At 47.7% G+C, this 14,319-nt stretch overlaps 1 protein-coding gene across 1 annotated transcript; it reads right to left on the bottom strand.

Moving 5' to 3' along the window:
- Positions 1–967: 967 nt before the first annotated feature.
- GET1 (guided entry of tail-anchored proteins factor 1) lies at positions 968–9,704 on the bottom strand. Its single transcript, XM_001510752.5, has 5 exons — positions 9,523–9,704; positions 4,363–4,528; positions 3,954–4,021; positions 2,520–2,634; positions 968–1,867 (listed from the first exon to the last, which is right to left on the bottom strand). The coding sequence occupies exons 1-5, from the start codon at positions 9,622–9,624 to the stop codon at positions 1,794–1,796; spliced, it is 525 nt and encodes a 174-aa protein (XP_001510802.2). The 5' UTR covers positions 9,625–9,704; the 3' UTR covers positions 968–1,793.
- Between the last annotated feature and the right edge of the window lie 4,615 nt (positions 9,705–14,319).

Below are 14,319 nucleotides of genomic sequence, written 5' to 3'. Positions count from 1 at the left end.
AGAGTCCAGCTGATCTGGCAGTGCCACGCCCCAGCTCTCCAAGGTGACAGGAGTCAGTCAGAGAAAATCCCAGACCTCCTGTACAGCCCAAAATCTGTCTGCAGAAACAGCCCTACCACTAGGTTTGTGGAGAACCTGGCATTCACATTCTCATTCTCTTTGGAGCCATCATCTTCTACTCTGGGTCTCTCCTTCTTTCCTTACAATTCTTTGCCAGATTCCAGTGGATTCCCCCTTGCTCCCAGTGCCGTGGGACCTGATGTACGATTCTGCTTGCACCTGTCTGCCCACTTTCTGAGTGGGCGGGCCTCAACCACATACCCTCTCAGCCATTCCCCTTTCCCATACGGAAGACTCATAATGTTTTCACCCTAACCCTGTCCTCCTAGAGGGAACTGGCTCATTACACCCTGAGCGTTTTCGTGCCTGTCTTCTCCACGGTTATACTCTTCGTAGGATGTGGTAACCAGAACCAGGTGCCAGTGTATCATTGCTCCATATGCTCAAGTCCCTTCTTCCTTTATATACACGATTTCATAGTTAGATTGAATTAAATCCAGTTAACTTTGTACTTCTCGAAAACACTTGGATATAAACCTCGCATGTTTGGTGAAGTGGCTGCTCGTGTGGAGAACCTCGCCCAGACGCAGGTACTACCTCCCCCCGCCCCTTTCGCCTAATGTTTGCAGTGGGAGGGAAAGGGGTGCCTGGGTTCAGTGGGAGGAACCCTGACATGTGCAGCAACTTTATTGGCAGAGACCCTCCTGATACTGGGCTCCCTTGAAGCAATTGGTATTTCAGAATTCCCAAAAAGCATTGTTAATAATCATCGGGATCATTAGCTAATAAGTATACGTTAATGAGCATTCGCATGCTCTGGTCATAAAATGGGTTTTACAGTGGCAATTCGCTACCTCTTGTACCATGTTTGCATTATATATTTATGTCTGCCAGTTAAAGTCCAGAGTTGATCTTTGTAAAAGCTTTTATTTCCAGAAAAAATTACTAATACAGACTTTATAGAACTATATCTTTAGGCAAAATCCTAATGCCTCCAGTTAAATAATTTAAGTCAAACCCCTTGATCTGATATCCCCTCCTTCTTGGTCCACCTTCCTAAGCAAGTTATTGAATTCTAACTAAACACAACCTTTCAAATTAAACTTATTGTGAAATACTGCTTCACATTAAAAGGCAAACATTTTACATACAAAACAGCACATTACCAGTTACAGTAAACAGTACTTTTAAAAAAAAAATCACCACCAGTAAATCTAACACTGACTTTTGAACTCAGTGACAGTTCTAAAGTTGTTACCTTTTTGAGCAGCTCTTAAGCAAAGCTCCTCCACTGAACCAAGATCAGGTTCGTAAACTGCAAGACGGAAGCTTTATTAATAGTGTTATCCTTTTAGTATTACTGACTCTGCACAAACGGCAGATTTAAAAGACACGTTTTTAGGTTTTCGTATGGATGTGTCTACGAATTTACACTGTTTACACTGACTGAAACGCTCACTATATTTTGTAGTGTGTTAAAGCGGACTGCAAACCTGTGGCCTGGGAATGGCGGCTCAAGGCAGCCCACCAATCCAGGGCTGCAGGGTCCCTTCTGATGCGTGTCAAAGGAGAATCACTTAGGCTCAATTCTGAGGGTAAACAATTCTTCCTCCCTCTCCCCCTTCCCCATCAGACCCGACAGACCATGGTGGGGAGGGAGAAAACAAAAGTAAATCAAAAGAAATCCAGCTGAAATCACATTAACTCTGATCAGGAGGAGTTCTTCCTGCTCTTCAGCTGAAAGGGTGAAGCAGAATAGCCACGACTTTGTTGCAGACAACAAGCCAACAAGTAATTCCCACGCCACCTGAAACAACAAAAGCCCAATGTGAGTCACTAAATGGACAACTTTTGTGCACTCACTGATGGATAGCCTTGAGCTGGATGTGGAAGGCAGGCCCCTCGAAATGCCCGGATGGCCAAACCCTCCCTCTGTAACTGGGTCTCTTCTAGGACAGTAACTCTATTCTAAGAATACAAAGTCTCTCAACTGTCTGTGCCCCTCAGCCTCAGTGGAATTCCTCTATTGGACTGCACCTTTCCTGTACGGCCCATGTGAACTGCTCATTAATTACGGAAAATGGCCAAAAGTGAGGGTTAAAACTCCCCATTTGTTTCTGTCACATCCCTATAACGTGGCTAACTTTTTATTTCCTTAGGGTCTTTGTTATCACGTGCCAAGCACTGGATTAAGTCTATGTGTTCCACCTGAGGCTCCCAGTCTAAGGGAGGGAGAACCGGTATTGAATCCTCATGTTACAGGTGAGGAAACTGAGGCCCTGAAAAGTCACGTGACTTGCCCAGGTCACACAGCTGGCAAGTGGCAGAGCCGGAGCCCTCAGTATAGGGTTGCATCTTCCGACCAGAAAAGAACCAAAGTCGGTTACTTCCTTAAATGTAAAATAAGTTTCTTTTAACAGCAGGTCATGCTGTTTTCTATGTGCAGCAAGATTTCTTACCTGCTACTCCTGTAGGAAATGCTACTAAACGCTCTAACGGAGCGATCCATTTACTTGGCAGCACGGTTACTGGGTCAGAATAATACTTCCAGATTAGTGAGATCATCAAGGCAGCCTGGAAAGACAATTCAGAATAGGTGAAGCCAAGGTTCCAATCATTTGAAAATGCTTCAGCAGAGTAGTATTATAACCTCACTGGTGTACTCAATGCTGGGGTAGATTCAAGATAATCACACCAATCACAGCTAGGGCTCACAAGCTAAGATGGAGGGAGTGCTGTTCTCTTTTCCCTTTACAGGTGTGGGAACCGAGACAGAGAAGGTCAAGGACTTGCCCAGGGTTCACTCCAGCAGGTCAGTAGCAGAGCTGGTTCCAGAACCTGACAGCCCCATGCTCTTTCCACTAGACCACTCCCTCTCAGAAAGAACAGAAAACTGTAACAAAATATATCCCTATTCTGTTATCTAACATTATGGTTCATTTTAACCTTGGCTTTGGCTCAATCTCAAATCGCGTTCCTTATACAGCCCATCTGTTAATCTTTCAACCACGTTTCCTCCTTTCCTTTCCACAATTTCTCCACATCCACCTAAAACTGCAGCCCTCCGACAGACCCAGTATTCTAGTAGTCGGTCCAGTCCAGATTCAGTTGTGAGAACACTTGCTGCTTCAGATTTGTGAATGGGTCCGATATATAAAAAAACAAGACTAACAAGGCAACTTCCTTATTATCTCTAATAGATAGCAAGGACAGTAGTGGGCTGATTCGCTAAAATGGTCATGATCACCTTCACATCTCTTGTCTATGTGCCTTCAGAGAGGACATCAACGTGCAAAAGCAGCTGAGAAGTCATCTCAAGGCGAGCACATCGCTGGATTGGATGCATATTCTGACCCACCTTCCAGGTCTTTAGTTGTATTCCCCAAACACAGCTGTGCAGGATAGGAGAATACCCAACCTTCAAGAGGATGTCTCTGCCTTTGTTTCTTTTGAGTGTCTTTCCCTCTAGGGTTCCTCTGCACATGATATTTTGTATGTGTTTATATATGAGAGAGAGAGAGAGAGAGATATGTTTCTATATGTCTACCGCACCCTTCAGTTTGTGGAACTGACAGTATGGTCTTTATGGGTATTTCCCTCAACATCTGGACTGTTTTTCAGCATGTGCACCAGTCAGCCTATCTCCAAGGCAGTTGGGTGCATGAGGAGGACTTGGGAGTGGCTTAGTCATGGCAACCCTGTGTTTATTTAAAAGTGAAGGTGCCAGCCCTCGAGCAGGGACTTGGCCAAGCCCACATTACCCGGGGTATCCTACAGCACCAGCTGGCTTGCCCCCAGCCCCTATCGCCCCACTTACACTAGCACTCCCTGGAGGAACGCAGACCAAAGAGGACAGATTACAACCAAAGTAAGACCAAAAGACATTCACTTACTTGCAAAATGTAGAAAACAATATTTATGACCCACTTTATTTTGGCTAATTGGGCTGTTCGGGCTTTCACTATAAAGGAAAAAAAAATATCAATGGCGGTCAAAACAACAAGTTTGTTCTGAGTTCCTATAGGTCTTCTGTGTATAAATAATTACACTCAAGGTTAAATACTTTCATTAACTTTAGTGATCATGTAACTATAAATCCACCCTCTATACCTGACTCAGTCAGCATTAGGTTTTAACATGAAATTTCTCTCCTATATTCCTTCAACAGAAAAAATATCTACCAATGTGCAAAAGCACAGAGGGAAGAGTCCTTTTTAAAGGATCTTTTATTAGACTCAATTGGTACCAAGCCATCACAATCTGAAAACCAAGCAAGTGTCCTGCAAATAGTACATACTGTACCGTGGGTTTTAAGCTTGTCAGTCATTTTGTTAATCTTTCGTTCCAGTCTGGCGTATCTGGCAAATTCATCCATCATACTAATAGTCGAGAGTTCTTGTTTCATGTTCTGAATTTCCATTCTCATCTGTGACTCCTGCTCTGCATCCTTCTGTAGCAGCCTGGATATCTGAGAGCAAGGTAAGTATTCAGTAGGTTATCCTCAATATGCCTCATGTCTATGTGCTTCCTTGCTGGAACAGCTCTTGGGTCGTTTTTTTGTGCAAAATGAATCCTGCTGATTGCATCCAAGAAAACAAACATTCACACAAGTTCCAGTTGAAACCTGAGAGGTTCTCTCAAGCCTGGAAAAGTTTAAATAATAATTATGGTATTTACTAAGCGCTTACTATGTGTCAGGCACTGTACTAAGCACTGGGGTACCACGTGAGGCTCACGGTCTCAATCCTCAATTTACAGATGAGATAACAAGCACAGTGAAGTGACTTGCCCTGGAAAAGTTTAAATAATAATTATGGTATTTACTAAGCGCTTACTATGTGTCAGGCACTGTACTAAGCACTGGGGTACCACGTGAGGCTCACGGTCTCAATCCTCAATTTACAGATGAGATAACAAGCACAGTGAAGTGACTTGCCCAAGGTCACCCAGCAGACGAGTGTCATGAAAAAATAAAATATGAAAGAATCAACATCCACCGACCTATTGTTAATCTTTTTTTATAATAGCTTGAACCATTGAATCAAAAACAAGAGATTAAATGCAGTTATTATGATCACAAAGAATGCTTTAAGATACTGCTTTAATGGGCATTTCTGGTTTTCACTCTTTAACTAAACATCTCTGTAAATGAAGGATTTAGTACTTTTTGTATGTTTTGATGAACTAGGATGTGCTTCAGAAGAAAAGGTCAGAAGTATTATAGTAAAATAGTAGCATTTATTAAGTCCTTACTGTGTTCAAAACACTATACTAAGCACTGGGAGGAAAATATACAGGTGGGCATTAAACATGGTCCCTTAAGATTCCCAAGGAAAAAAAAAAGATGTTTTGGTTAGCTGATTAGTTCAGCTAAAGGGATGCTACTTAACAATGCTTTGCAAATTTGTGAAGTTAAAAAATGAATTCAGTCTACATTTGTATAAATGAGAAATTGGAATGATTCAGAGCATCAAAACCTGTCCTTAATTTTCACAAGAAGCTTTGCAAAATGACTCATGCTGCTGGCTTCATGTGATAAAAACTGGAACACCAGATTCATTCGGCTTCGCTTTGATTTCCAGAGTTCTCCATATAGATTACTACTTGGTTTTAAGGCATTGAATATCCCTGAATTAGATGCCTGAGTGAGCCATCCAAACTAATACCATGTTAATCCAAGCATTTATCCTATCCCGCCTTGATTACTGCATCAACCTCCTTGCTGATCTCCCTGCATCCTGTCTCTCCCTACTCCACTCCATACTTCACTCTGGTGCCTGGATCATTTTTCTGTGAAACTGTTCAGTCCATGTTTCCCACTCCTCAGGAACCTCTAATGTTTGCCCATCAATCCCCGCAACAAACAGAAACTCCTTACCAACGGGTTTAAAGCAACCGCCAAACCCCCCACCTTACCTCCCTCATTTCCTACTACACCCAGCCTGCACGCTTTGCTCCTCTAGTGCCAACCTCCTCACTGTACCTCAATCTAGTCGATCTGGCCGCCAACCCCTCTCCCAGGCAATCGCTGGTATTTACTGAGCACTTACTATGTGCAGAGCACTGTACCAAGTGCTTGGAAGAGTACAACAGAATTAGCAGATGCGTTCCCTGCCCGTAATGAGTTTACAGTCTAGAGGGGGAGACAGACTTTAATATAAGTAATTTATAGTATATTATTTAAAGATATGTACACAAGTGCTGTGGGCTTAGGGGTGGATCAATATCAAATATCCTGCCTCTCGCCTGGAATGCCCTCTCTCTTCCTATCCGACAGATCATCCCTCTCCCCATCTGCAGGGCTTTATTAAAAGCACATCTCCTCCAAGAGGCCTTCCCCGACTAAGCCCTCATTTCCTCTTCTTCCATTCCCTTTTGCGTCATCCTGGCACCATTTATTTATCCCTCCCTCAGCTCAAAACTCCCGTGCTGGGCAGCAGCGGGACGGGAGAGAGTCGAGAGCAGAGATTCGGGTTTACTGCATGGAAGGAGGCAATGGTAAACCGCTTCTGTATTTTTACCAAGAAAACTCTATGGATCCACTCCCAGAACAACTGCAGATGGAGAGCGGATTGTTCTGGGAGAGATGCGTCCGTGGTGTTGCTATGGGTCGGAAGCGACTCGACGGCACAAGACACAGCTCCACAGCCCCAGAGCCCTTGCGTAAATATCCCTAATTTGTATTCATGTTTGTAATAATAATGATGATATTTGTTAAGCGCTTACTTTGTGCCAGAAGCCCAGCAACAGTCCCAGAGATTCAGGCAGGAGTATGTACTCCCGCAGTCAGAGCGCTCCAGCAGCACATGAGAGAAGCCCTGGGCCAGAGAACACAGCCAGGACAGGCCCAGGGAGGAAAGATGGCTGGGCAGAGTGACAAGGCAACTCATCTACTGTAAGTCCTTTGGTCTCCTCCCAGTTTGAGAATTGTAACAGGCCTGCTGGAGCCCAGGGAGGGCAGGTGGGGCGTGGGGGGAGCCAGCCAAGCCCACTGATGCCTGTGGAGAGCTGGCGAAGGAGAGAGTTAATCTCGGCCTAGGCTGCCATTTTGGCAAGCTCCATCTCGTTGCTCACCTTCCCAAGGGTTGTGGGGGCAAAGAAAACCACTGCGTCTCCATGCGTTGCCCAGTCTATTTTGTCTGTTTCCTTTGGGTTTCTAGTTTAAGAAGTCTTTTTGGTTGTTTTTACTTTCTCACCGAATTCAGCAAGAAAGCAGAAAAACCTCCACCCCATCTCACCCTCAGTTTTGAGGCCATTGGGGGCTCACAGAGTAAGCAAGAGGAAGAACAGGTATTGAATCCTCATTTTGGAAATAAGGGAATTGAGACACAGAGAAGTTAAGTGACTTACTCAGGTCACACAACAGGTACATGGTAGAGCGGGACTGCAATGCTGGCATATCTATCCTGGCAATTAGTAAAGTACTTCATTCATCCAATAGTATTTATTGAGCGCTTACTATATGCAGAGCACAGTACTAAGCGCTTGGAATGTACAATTCGGCAACAGATAGAGATGATCCCTGCCCATTGACAGGTTTACAGTCTAATCTACAGTCTACTTGGCATATAGTAAATGCTTAACGAAAACCACAATTATCATCATCTGTGATTATAATAAACACAGCTTCAGGAGAAGCCTCATGGCCTAGTTGATAGAGCACGGGCCTGGGAGTCAGAAGGACTTGGGTTCTAATCCTGGCCCTGCCACTTGTCTGCTGTGTGACCTTGGGGAAGTCACTTAACTTCTCTGTGCCTGTTACCTCATCTGTCAAATGGGGATTGTAGCCCCATTTAAATATGATCTCTGCCCTCAAAGATCCCCCACCAAATCACCTCACTTTTTCTTAACCCACTGGGGATAAAATGAATTCTACTCCTAATAGGCCTTAAGTAAATGCTACCAATTATTACTGAGAATCGGAGCACAGGAAGCTACTATTCCTCGATGGCTTTTTTGACAAGCAGAGTGGCTTAGTGGGAGTCAAGGGACCTGGATTCTAATCCCGCTCTGCCAACTGCCTGCAGAGTGCGCTTGGGCAAATCATTTAACTTCCCAGTGCTTCTGTAAAATGGAGATCGAATACTTGTTCTCCCTCCTACTTGGACTGTAAGCCCCACGTGGGACAGAGACTGTGTCCCATCTGATTGACTTTTATCTCCCCAGCACTTAGAACAGTGTTTGATATACAGCAAGCACTGAACAAATACCAAAAAAAACCCCCAAACACTGAGGCACAGAGAAGTGAAGTGACTTCCCCACAGTCACACAGAGAAGCAGCGTGGCTCATTGGAAAGAGCACGGGCTTTGGAGTCAGAGTTCATGGGTTCGAATCGCGGCTCAGCCACTTGTCAGCTGTGTGACTTTGGGCAAGTCACTTTACTTCTCGGTTCCTCCAGTTACCGCATCTGTAAAATGGGGATTAAGACTGTGAGCCCCACGTGGAACAACCTGATTCCCGTGTCTACCCCAGCGCTTAGAACAGTGCTCGGCACCTAGTAAGCGCTTAACAAATACCAACATTATTAAGAAACTGGGCAACATGAATCCCACCGGCGCTGTCGGTTCCGATAATAATGTTGGTATTTGTTAAGCGCTTACTAGGTGCAGAGCACTGTTCTAATAATAATAATAATAATGTTGGTATTTGTTAAGCACTTACTAGGTGCCGAGCACTGTTCTAAGCACTGGGGGAGATACAGGGTAATCAGGTTGTCCCACAGGAGGCTCACAGTTAATCCCCATTTTCCAGATGAGGTCACTGAGGCACAGAGAAGTGAAGTGACTTGCCCACAGTCACACAGCTGACACGTGGCAGAGCCGGGATTTAAACCCGATACTTGACCCCGACACCCAGGCCGGCAGCTTGAAGATTCCTCACCCCTGCACCGATAGCTCCAGTGTGGGGAGGGAACTGTCTACCCCCAGCGCTTGGCACATAGTAAGCGCATCCACGGCGAGCGCAAATTCCTGCCGCTCCCCCGTAAGGCTGAGGAAGGGCCTGGGGCAGCAGCTGCCCAGGGGCCACTGCGACTTGGGAGTCAGAGGTCGTGGGTTCTAATCCCTGCTCCGCCACTTGTCAGTTGTGTGACCTTGGGCAAGTCACTTCACTGTCCCTCAGTTACCTCATCTGCAAAATGGGGTTGAAGACTGTGAGCCCCACGTGGGACAACCTGATAACCTTGTATCTACCCCAGCGTTCAGAACAGTGCTCGGCACATTAAAAGGGCTTAAATACCAACATCATCGTTATTATTTTATAGCTGTCACTTTATTCAGATTGACGCCTGTTTACTTACATCGATGTCTTGATGCCTGTCTCCCCCCCCCCCGCCCCCCAGACGGTGATCTCGTGGTGGGCAAGGACTGTCCGCCTTCACTGCAGCCCAGCGCTCAGTCCAGTGCTGGGCACCCAGGGAGCGCTCCAATAAAGACGACGGGATGAAGGGAGCGCGTACTTACAACGGAGGAGAAAGAAGGGAGGAGGATTTTAAAGAGGCTGCAGAGAAACACAGAGGTAAGCACCAGCAGCCAGGCGCAGCTCTCCCCTTCCAGCACGGTCATCTTGGGGCGGCTGGGCGGCCCCGGTTCCCCCGCCGGGACGCATGCGCACGGGCCGGCCCTGCCCAGCCTGGCCCGGCCCAGCCGCGCCTGCGCCCTGACACCTCCGAAACCGAAGAGCGCGCGCCCGACCGGCCTCGGGCTTCGGCGCCTGCGCACTGACCCCTGCGAAACCGAAGAGCGCGCGCCCGACCGGCCTCGGCGCCTGCGCACTGACCCCTGCGAAACCGAAGAGCGCGCGCCCGACCGGCCTCGGCGCCTGCGCACAACGGACTCTCTCTTTTAACGACGGGCCGGAGGCTGAGCCGCTGACCTGCCCCAAAACGAAGGAGGCCCAGAGTCCCCTTGTCTCTTGAAAGAAAGAGTGAAGGGAAATAACAATAATAATAATAATGTTGGTATTTGTTAAGCGCTTACTATGTGCCGAGCACTGCTCTAAGCGCTGGGGTAGATACAGGGTCATCAAGTTGTCCCAAGTGAGGCTCACAGTTAATCCCCATTTTATAGATGAGGTAAATTGAGGCCCAGAGAAGTGAAGTGACTTGGCCACAGTCACCCAGCTGACATAGAGAAGTAGCGTAGCTCAGTGGAAAGAACCCGGGTTTGGGAGTTAGAAGTCATGAGTTCTAATCCCGGCTCTGCCATTTGTCAGCTGTGTGACTTTGGGCAAGTCACTTAACTTCTCTGGGCCTCAATTACCTCATCTGTAAAATGGGGATGAAGACTGTGAGCCCCATGAGGGACAACCTGATCACCTTGTATCCCCCCAGCGCTTAGAACAGTGATTTGCACATAGTAAGCGCTTAACAAATACCAATATTATATTATTAAGTGGCAGAGGTGGGATTCGAACCGCTGACCTCTGACACCCAAGCCCGGGCTCTTTCCACTGAGCCACGCTGGAAAGAGAGGTTTTCTCTTCCGCCACAGGACTAGGACAGGGACCCCTGGATCTGTACCACCCTGCTTAGCGCCCCGCACTCGGTGGGCCCCTCAAAGACTCTGCAAATCAACGTGGCTCAGGGGAAAGAGCCAGGGGTCATGGGTGCGAATCCCGACCCTTCCACTTGTCAGCCGTGTGACTTAAGTAATAATGATGGCACTTGTTACGTGCTTACGACGTGCAAAGCACTGTTCAAAGCGCTGGGGAGGGTACAAGATGATCCGGTTGCCCCGCATGGGGCTCACAGTCTTAATGCCCATTTTACAGGTGAGGTAGCTGAGGCACAGAGAAGTGACCTGCCCAAAGTTACACAGCTGACAAGCGGCAGAGGCGGGATTTGAACCCATGATCTCAGAGTCCCCATGCTCTTTCCACTGAGCCACGGGTCACTTCCCTGTGCCCCAGTGACCTCGTCTGTAAAATGGGTATTAAAGCTGTTAGCCCCAGGTGGGACGGCCTGATTGCCTTGTATTCCCCGCCCTCCCCCCACCCCCAAGCGCTTAAAACAGTGCTTTGCACATAGTAAGCGCTTAACAAATGCCGTTATTATTATTATTCACTTCTCTGGGCCTCAGTTCCCTCATCTGCAAAATGGGGATTAAGGCTGTGAGCCCCACGTGGGACAACCTGATCGCCTTGCATCCCCCCTAGCGCTTAGAGCACTGCTTTGCACATAGTTAAGTGCTTAACAAATGCCATTATTATTATTATTAGTCACTTCTCTGTGCCTCAATTCCCTCATCTGCAAAATGGGGATTAAGACTGTGAGCCCCAAAGTGGGACAACCTGCTCGCCTTGTATGTCCCCAGCACATAGAACAGTGCTTTGCACAAAGTAAGCGCTTAACAAATTGCCATTATTATTATTATTCACTTCTCTGGGCCTCAGTTCCCTCATCTGCAAAATGGGGATTAAGGCTGTGAGCCCCACATGGGACAACCTGATCGCCTTGCATCCCCCCCTAGCGCTTAGAACACTGCTTTGCACATAGTAAGTGCTTAACAAATGCCATTATTATTATTATTCACTTCTCTGTGCCTCAGTTCCCTCATCTGCAAAATGGGGATTAAGACTGAGCCCCAACGTGGGACAATTATTATTATGGTATTTGTTAAGCGCTTACTATGTGCCAAGCACTGTTCTAAGCGCTGGGGTAGTTACAAGGTAATTGGGTTGTCCCAAGTGAGGCTCACAGTCTTAATCCCCATTTTAGAGATGAGGTAACTGAGGCACAGAGAAGTTAAGTGACTTGCCCAAAGTCTCACAGCTGACAAGCGGCAGAGGTGGGATTAGAACCCATGACCTCCGACTCCCAAGCCCGGGCTCTCTGCACATAGTAAACGCTTAACAAATACCAACATTATTATTTCCCCGATTAGACTGTAAACCCGTCAATGGGCAGGGACTGTCTCTACCTGTTGCCGATTTGTCCATTCCAAGCGCTTAGTACAGTGCTCCGTACATAGTAAGCGCTCAATAAATACTAATGAATGAATGAACAGCAGTTCTCTGGGCCTCAGTGGCCTCATCTGTAAAATGGGGATGAAGACTGTGAGCCCCACGTGGGGCCACCTGATGACCCTGTACGTGCCCCAGCGCTTAGAACAGTGCTCGGCACATAGTAAGCGCTTACCAAATACCAACATTATCATGAGTGTACATCGCCTTGATTCTATTTAGTTGCCATTGTTTTTGTGAGATGTTCTTCCCCTTGACTCTATTTATTGCCATTGTTCTCGTCTGTCCGTCTCCCCCGAGTAAACTGTAAGCCCGTCAAACGACAGGGATTGTCTCTTATCTGTTGCCGATTTGTTCATTCCAAGCGCTTAGTACAGTGCTCTGCACATAGTAAGCGCTCAATAAATACTATTGAATGAATGAATGAATATTAAGAAAAGACCATTCATTCAATAGTATTTATTGAGCGCTTACTATGTGCAGGGCACTGTACTAAGCGCTTGGAATGGACAAATCGGCAACAGAGACAGTCCCTGCCCTTTGACGGGTTTACAGTCTCATCGGGGGAGACGGACAGATAAGGACAATGGCAATAAATAGAATCAAGGGAAGCAGCGTGGCACAGTGGAAAGAGCCCGGCCTTGGGAGTCAGAGATCGTGGATTCTAATCCCGTCTCTGCCCCTTGGCAGCTGGGTGACTGTGGGCAAGTCACTTCACTTCTCTGTGCCTCAGTGACCTCATCTGTAAAACGGGGATGAAGACTGGGAGCCTCACGTGGGACCGCCTGATGACCCTGGACGTACCCCAGCGCTTAGAACAGTGCTCTGCACATAGTAAGCACTTAATAAATACCGACATTATTATTCTTACAGTGCTCTGCACATAGTAAGCGCTCAATAAATACTATTGAATGAATGAACGAACTGCATTTCTCTGTCCCTCAGTGACCTCCACTGTCAAATGGGGATGAAGACTGGGAGCCTCACGTGGGACCGCCTGATGACCCTGGACGTACCCCAGCGCTTAGAACAGTGCTCTGCACATAGTAAGCGCTTAATAAATACCGACATTATTATTATTACAGTGCTCTGCACATAGTAAGCGCTCAATAAGTACTATTGAATAAATGAACGAACTGCACTTCTTTGTCCCTCAGTGACCTCCCCTGTCAAATGGGGATGAAGACTGGGAGCCCCACGTGGGGCCGCCTGATGACCCTGCGTCTACCCCAGCGCTCAGAACGGTGCCCCGCACATAGTAAGCGCTCAACAAGTAGAGAAGCAGCATGGCTCAGTGGAAAGAGCACGGGCTTTGGAGTCCGAGGTCATGGGTTCGAATCCCGACTCGGCCACTTGTCAGCTGTGTGACTTTGGGCAAGTCACTTCACTTCTCGGTGCCTCAGTTACCTCATCTGTAAAATGGGGATGAAGACTGTGAGCCCCACGGGGGACAACCTGATTCCCCTGTGTCTACCCCCAGCGCTTAGAACAGTGCTTCGGCACCTAGTAGGCGCTTAACAAATACCAACATTATTATTATGAGAAGCAGCGTGGCGCAGTGGAAAGAGCACGGGCTTTGGAGTCAGGGCTCATGAGTTCGAATCCCAGCTCTGCCACTTGTCAGCTGTGTGACTGTGGGCAAGTCACTTAACTTCTCTGTGCCTCAGTTCCCTCATCTGTAAAATGGGGATTAACTGTGAGCCCCACGTGGGACAACCCGATTCCCCTGTGTTTACCCCAGCGCTTAGAACAGTGCTCGGCACATAGTAAGCGCTTAACAAATACCAACATTTTTTTTTTTTTATTAACTTCTCGGTGCCTCAGTTACCTCATCTGTAAAATGGGGATGAAGACTGTGAGCCCCACGTGCGACAACACGATTCCCCTCTGTCTACCCCAGCGCTTAGAACAGTGCCCGGCCCATAGTAAGCGCTTAGCAAATACCAAAACGAACACCAACATCATTATTACGGTTTTAGTCTCGGGAGGAATCACGTGCGGGGCCTCCACCAATGGGCCGGGGAGAGGGGGAGGGCTCCGCCCCCGCGGCGAAAAGCCACGTGAGGAGGAGGGAGGCCGAGGGCCGCCATGGCCACCCCCCACCCCCCTCAATCCCGCTCCCCGCCCGAGCTCCGCGGGGGAAAAGAGGAGGGCGAGGAATGACGGGCGGGGCGGCCTATGGCGGGCGGCGGGGGCCCTCCGGGCTCCGGGACCGGCCAATGGGCGGTGGCGGCCGGGGGAGGGGGGAGAGGAGGGGGCGGGACCCCGATCCGGTTCCATCTAGTTCTGCCGCCGCC

This window comes from Ornithorhynchus anatinus, chromosome 18 (assembly GCF_004115215.2).
Source record: "Ornithorhynchus anatinus isolate Pmale09 chromosome 18, mOrnAna1.pri.v4, whole genome shotgun sequence".
In the NCBI taxonomy this organism is placed as follows: Eukaryota; Metazoa; Chordata; class Mammalia; order Monotremata; family Ornithorhynchidae; genus Ornithorhynchus; species Ornithorhynchus anatinus.
The sequence above is the reverse complement of the archived record's forward strand: the minus strand, read 5'-3'. Positions and strand labels throughout refer to the sequence as shown.